This window comes from Momordica charantia (assembly GCF_013281855.1).
Source record: "Momordica charantia cultivar OHB3-1 chromosome 1 unlocalized genomic scaffold, Mcharantia_2.0 BLBB01000001.1, whole genome shotgun sequence".
Classification (NCBI taxonomy): Eukaryota; Viridiplantae; Streptophyta; class Magnoliopsida; order Cucurbitales; family Cucurbitaceae; genus Momordica; species Momordica charantia.
The window spans coordinates 17,854,148-17,860,704 of NW_028275157.1; the positions used below are offsets into that span (position 1 = coordinate 17,854,148).

At 32.3% G+C, this 6,557-nt stretch overlaps 1 protein-coding gene across 1 annotated transcript; it reads right to left on the minus strand.

The window, feature by feature from the left end:
- Positions 1-155: 155 nt before the first annotated feature.
- On the minus strand, positions 156-5,199 carry LOC111005695 (meiotically up-regulated protein). The gene is made up of 7 exons (XM_022277298.2): positions 4,971-5,199; positions 4,826-4,862; positions 3,543-3,628; positions 1,793-1,888; positions 1,506-1,671; positions 1,261-1,426; positions 156-508 (listed from the first exon to the last, which is right to left on the minus strand). Exons 1-7 carry the CDS (start codon positions 5,001-5,003, stop codon positions 433-435), a joined length of 660 nt encoding a protein of 219 aa, XP_022132990.1. The 5' UTR covers positions 5,004-5,199; the 3' UTR covers positions 156-432.
- Positions 5,200-6,557: the final 1,358 nt, after the last annotated feature.

Consider the following 6,557-nt stretch of genomic DNA (forward strand, 5'->3'; position numbering starts at 1 on the left):
AATAACAAGATGATGCTGGACCTATTCTTTAAGATGGAAAAGTATAAAAGCACGGTGCAGATAATAGGGGAGTTTTGTTAAAATTGTTGGCTCTGCTCTCTACTTACAATTTGAACCCTGATCACTACATAATCTTATCGCTATCACTAACCATATGAATATCAAATAGGTATATACATTGATCATAAGGTATCAATATTCACAATAGGACAAAGTAAAATAGAAAGGGAGGGTGAAGAAGACAGTATTCACATGGATAGGGAATGTGCATGCATGAAGAATTGATTCCCTTCTGTTAGGAAAATCAGATCTTTTCAATTTTTTTTTTTTTTACTCTAAATATTCCATAGATAGCATATAAAAGAAGGAAACCTTTTTATGATTATAGACAAGATGTGGTAGATTCTTTGTGTAGCTCCAGAACTCCGATAATCAGCTCAGCATAGTGGGGTGTCCAGTCTGCAGCATCCTCTTGATCATGTCCATTCCAAATGCAGAATCTGATGAACTGATCATAGGCAACATACCATTAAATATGCACTCTATAATCCATGAGCCTTGGGGCGTTCTTAATCAAAATATAAATGACAATGAATTGAGATGCAAAGATGAAAGCACACAAGAAAGATAGTCTCATTCTTTAGCAACCAAAACCAAAAAAGACCTAGGAGGTCTAGGGAGTACCGAAAATTCTGTTGAAAAGTAACAAAATTGCTAAATCTACCTGTAATCACTCACATTCTTGACAACAAAAAGTGTGCATGTGAGATCTAATAATAAGCCTGTCAATAATGAAGTGGTACGAACAAAAGGGAACCATCAACTCCCCTCAGAAAAAAAAAAAAATTATATTCATTGCTTTTCTATCAATCCAAATTTATTGAGATGGGTTCATAAATAATAGAGCAGTCACGTCAGTAGGAAACAAATTTCTTTCGACAAGTTATCTTTAAAAAGACGAAGCAAGCAAGCAAGCAGAATGTCTTTTACGTAAGCAAACACTTCACTTTCTGAGCATACATATTATTTTCCACTTCATCTTATTACTATCTTTTCCATGAAATAAATTTGAAGCCAACCCACCTAGTTCGAAGATCAAGGAAGAATGGTTCACAGTCTAAAGAGATAACAAGGTTCACTGCTCTAGCAATATAATAGGAAATATTTGGAGTGCATATATGATATGATATAAGTTACCGAAGCTGAGGGAAAATCATGAGAAAAGCCAAGTCATTCATTGATTTCATTGGTTATACTCACCTCGGAATTGTTATTTCATAGGGGAATAAAACAACACATTCTGGAGATGGTATAGGAGGAACGTGGTCCTTCTTTTCATTCACAAATTTTATTACTTGAAACAACACCTCACGAAGAGAAGCCTCCAGTGTTGTCCTGCGGATACTTCTTTCCCCCAATGCTCTCTCTGCACAGAGAGGCAAGCTCTGGGTCAACTAAAGTTTTTGGTAAAAAATAATAATAATAAAGGTCACAATTAATAGTACCTCCTGGGTCAACTACAGTTTTTTGTGGATGAGTCTTGCCAGAATGTGCTTGTGAGTGTTGAGCCACATGTAAATTGATATACCATTGTTCCCAATATAGGCGTTCAGTTTTGTTAGTGAACCAAGAGGCCTGCTTATTTTTCACCTCATAAAAGGACAAACATATCTGTAATAAAAATAGAGAAACGATTGTTCAAACTAGTAGGAACAAGAGCAAGAAATAACCAGTATAATGTTCAAAAACATTTACATGAAAATTTACTGCAAATTCAACAGCAATTTAAAACCTGGCTTTTCTTGTTCGGGTGTTTCTCCACCCACATAATGAACTGCTCAATCTTCTCGTCTATCTTTTTCTCAAGCTCAACGTCTCCACATTGCACCTACAAAGAAATAAATAGAATAGCAGAAGCCACAAAAAAACAAAGGAAGAAACCTACAGTGAGATGGAGGAATCTGAGATTGATTTACATTTAAATACATATTAAGTCAAACCTCATTGAATTTAATGAAGGGGAAAGAATAAACAAAATCAAATCTATGAGATAAAAGGTATTTGTATTTAAAAGATAGACATTCAATTTGGGTTGGAGAAGAGCACAGAGAAAAATGAAGGACAATTGGCATTACACAGATTCAGACGAGACTGACATTTTATCAAGTTTTGTACTATGTAATCTCACTATTCATTACAGCGCAGAAAGAAAGATACATAGGATATGGAAACGCAACAATAATGTGAAATGAAAGAAGGAACTTTGAAAATATTTTTGCTGGTGCTTCTCACTGAAAAAAAAAGAACAAAAACTAGAACAATTACAATAAATGGGTTGGCTATTACTCAATATTCCAAATCTCAAATCATATCTATGTGTGAAATGGAGAAATAGGCAGATCATCTGTTTTGTGGTTCCATTTTTCTACGAGTTTATGGTTTGTATCATACATTCAGCTTGGAGATCGCCTGTCTCAGGAGCCGATTGATTTCTTTATTTCCCCCTAAAAAGAAATCCAAGATCTTATGTCTCAGTGATATTAAAGCTATTCTGTAGGAGATTTAGTTAGAAATAAAGGGAAGAATCTTCCATGAGATAGAAAATGTTTGAGATGTAATTGTTTTTGTCTCTTCCTCTTGGATTTCTCGCCATAATGAAAGTCCTTTTTTTTTTTAACTTTTATTCAATCTGTGCCAGTGGGAGATGGTTTATATAACTACTTTAGCTTATTCTTTTTGGTTCCTCGCCTCAATAAAATTTTATTTCTTAAAGAAAATAATATATTGCACGAAAATGTTTCGTGATGTTCAATTTCATGTTTGAACTATTGAAAACTATATTTCTTCCGGGCCATTTGGATATCAGGAGAGAGAGAGAGACTAATGAAGTGGATCGAACACTATTTCAACAACATAAGCGTGTGGTTGAGTCTTTTATACAGATCAGATCTCGATCCAATAGTGAGGAAGACCACCCAAAGGTGACGGTTCTTGCTCCAAGACTAAGATGCATTTGAAAGAAAATGCAAAGAAAGAGTTATGTCAGGTTTGATACCTTTTTCTAAATATTCGTTTCTTTCCCAGCCTATTTCAGACCGTATTGGTATATTCACAACAAAGAATTGAGTGGTTTCATCCCTGAGCTCTTGCTCCATTTATAATCCTTTAAGCTTTATTGTCGAAAATCCTAGGTTATTCTATTAGGTAATGTTTTGAATCATTGTTATAATCTCTGTGCACCCTTCCAGCAAGAAAAAGGAATTATGTTTTGACCTAATTAATTAACAAGCCAAAATATTATTACGATTAAAGCAGCAAGCAAGTTCTGGTGGCATGAGAGTAAATATAAGACATGGTGTGGACACCTTGACCCTGGGAAGAGGATGCAAAAATGCAATTACATCTAGAATACATTAATATAAAAAACACACATTGAACTGAATTTTCGTATTTTACTACCCACCAGAAACTGAGATTAAAAACTTGAATATTGACAATGCTTCCAAATAGATGAACTAATCAATTGATGGTTAGAGACTTACATAAGTAATATCAAAGAGCTCCAAATCAATGTCTTTGGGCCGCACAAGACCTAAAGCTCGATGAAATACAATTGTGTGTAGTATGCCTGAAGTAGTGTCAAACAAACATTATCATATTTCATATATAAACAAAAAGAATAGGTTGTCAGACGAAATGAAATAAAAGATCTCTCTAGCTCAACAGTAAATACAGTTAAATGCATGCAACAAAGTTATGCTATGGGACAAACAAATCATATAACCCAAAAAGAATAGGCAAGCCACACATCCACAGAGTATCCAAGACATAATTACCTGCCAATCCTGGAGAAGAAAAGGCAATAGTTCTCTACTAAACTTTTACTTAAACATGTGGAGCAAATAGAATCTTTCCTAAATACTCTTGAGAAAACCCCATTTCCTAACCCATATAGGTTCAGTCGGGTAAGGGTATAAATATGTAATTATACTGTTATAAGAGTTTGTTAGTTGGTTGAGTTTTAGATCTTGCTGCTGATGGTCTGCTGACTGATCAACCCCATTGCATCCCAGTCTGTATTAATATTCTCAACTGTAATAGAATTAGAGGTTTTTCTCTCACTCTCTGCTACTGTATTTTTATACTATTTTCCTACACACTGGCATGGCATCAAAGCGACTACAAAAATGTCATTGGTCAAATCCTATATTGGAGACATCTAGCTTAATAACACAATGGATAAAACTTGACAAGCATCAGGCACTACAGAGAGAAAAAAAAAATATCCTTTTTCCTCCAAGGAACAGGCTCAAAATGGAGCATATTGAACTTGATTATGTTGAGAGAAGGCTTTCCAAAAACTTCAAGATCTTCAGCCTGTACCCTCTCGTAATCGAAGTACTAATATTTTTATCTCAACTATGTCAGTTTTCGGTGAGCATATTTTGTACTTTAAGCAGGAATATGATCAACTGAGCAAGTGAAGCATATTTTCTAACTTCACAAAAAGCATAATAATTGAAAATGTACAGTAAAGCTTTCGGGACATAACATGAAGGTATATAATTACTTGATTTGTCCCGAAACTATTGCATTCATTTCAATAGTCTAAACTGAACTTGATCAGATCACACATAACAGAGATGATAGCCATGCAGATGCAGAACAATTATTATTCTCTACCAGCAACAACTTCATAATGATAGATCATAAAGATTTTCCAATTACGACATCTGTAAAATTTATAATTTGTTCAGCCGAAAGGCCAAGTATGGAGAGGACAGTTCCACAAGTATAATCCAAAAGGCATAGAACTGTAGCTTACAGCGCAGAACTTCGCGTATCTCGAACTGCTCAACTTCCTACATAGAAAAAGTCAGTATTCAAATCTAGTAACACGTCGCCTATGATCAAACTGACACACTTAGAATTCTCACACAAAATTACGCGAGGAGAAAAGAAGAAAATACCAGTTCTTTGAGTTGGCAGACTTCACAATTCATGGCACTTGGATATGGAGGGATTCCTAAAATCGCAGTCTGATCGCAGAATGAAAACCCTAGTTTTCCGAATTACAAAGTCATCGTTTCTGGGCAGAATTCAAGGCGAAGGTTCTCTAACCATACTGTTCTCTTCTAAGTTTCATTTACTTTCCCAATTGTTTCTCTTTTGAAATTCTCGTTTTTTTTTTCGATTCAGAGGAATTGATAAAATTAACCTTCTTGTTGATGCCATCTATATAACTAAAATTACATTTTAGCCCTTGAAATTGGTCTAATTAGTAATAGTGTAATTATATTTGATAAAAAAATATATATAAGTGAATAATTATCTCTAAAAGATATATATATATATATATATATATATATATATATATATATATATAATATATATATATATAAAAGATAATAGAGAGTTTAAAAACATTAATTTACAGGTCAATTTATATTACATAATTTAACTAGTTAAAATATATATTTTATCTCAAGTATAAATATTCACCACTTTCACATATTTGAACTAAAAATGTGAATTTATAATAGTTTAATTAGTTGATTTTTATGTCAAAATAGTCAATGATACCATATATTTTATAATTTAAATTTTATTTATTAATTTTTTAATAAAGCATAATGTATTATTATTTTCTTAATAAAAGAATTGTGAGGTGTAGGATTTCAACATTCACTTGTATAAAAAAAAAAAAAAATGAGTCGTTCAAGTTCGGAAATTCGACATTCATCATTTCCAAAATTTATCTTGGTAGGAAATACGTGCGAAGTTAAGTTGCTGACTTGATGATGACATGTCTTTCCATCAAATTCGACCTTCATCGGGAAGTATTTGGTATATTTGGTCCAATATATAAAAATCGTCCAAAAGTATTTATCTTTAAAAAAAGAACGAGGAAAATATTGGTTCGGATTGTAATTCAAGCCCAGTGGACCTTTGAAGAGGTCCCTGCGAAACGGTAAGTTGTTATATATTTTAAAGACGACTAACATATTTATTGGTAAATATTTACACAATCGTCCACTTACATTAAATGTTTTTAAATCTACATTTTATATGTTTTGACAAAAATTTACTAAATAAAGTTAATGTTTAAATTTCCATTTTTATTTAGTTGAATAATTGTGAGACGAGGATGGAATCATTTACCTTTAAAATAGTAGTAGATGTTTTACCTATCCGAGTAGGTTGAGATTAGTCATTTAATATTAGATTTAAACCTATACTTTTATTTATAATTCAAAATGAGAGAATCTACCTGTAGAATAAAATCTTTTTGAATGTCATAATTTAAGTCTTCTTTAATAATCATTTAAATGACATTTAAAATTATGCTTATTTTTTCTCACAATTTTTTTAGCACAAAATTTAGTCCTTGAAAATTATGCTTACTTGCTACGTTTTCATATTTTTTAAAACCACGTTTGAATTCTCAATCAAATATAAAAGAAAAAAAAACTACTTTTTGAAAACAACATGCAAAAAAGAAAAAAGAAAAAAAAAAGACATGCATAGATAAAAATAGTGTGTACAAAGATTAATTT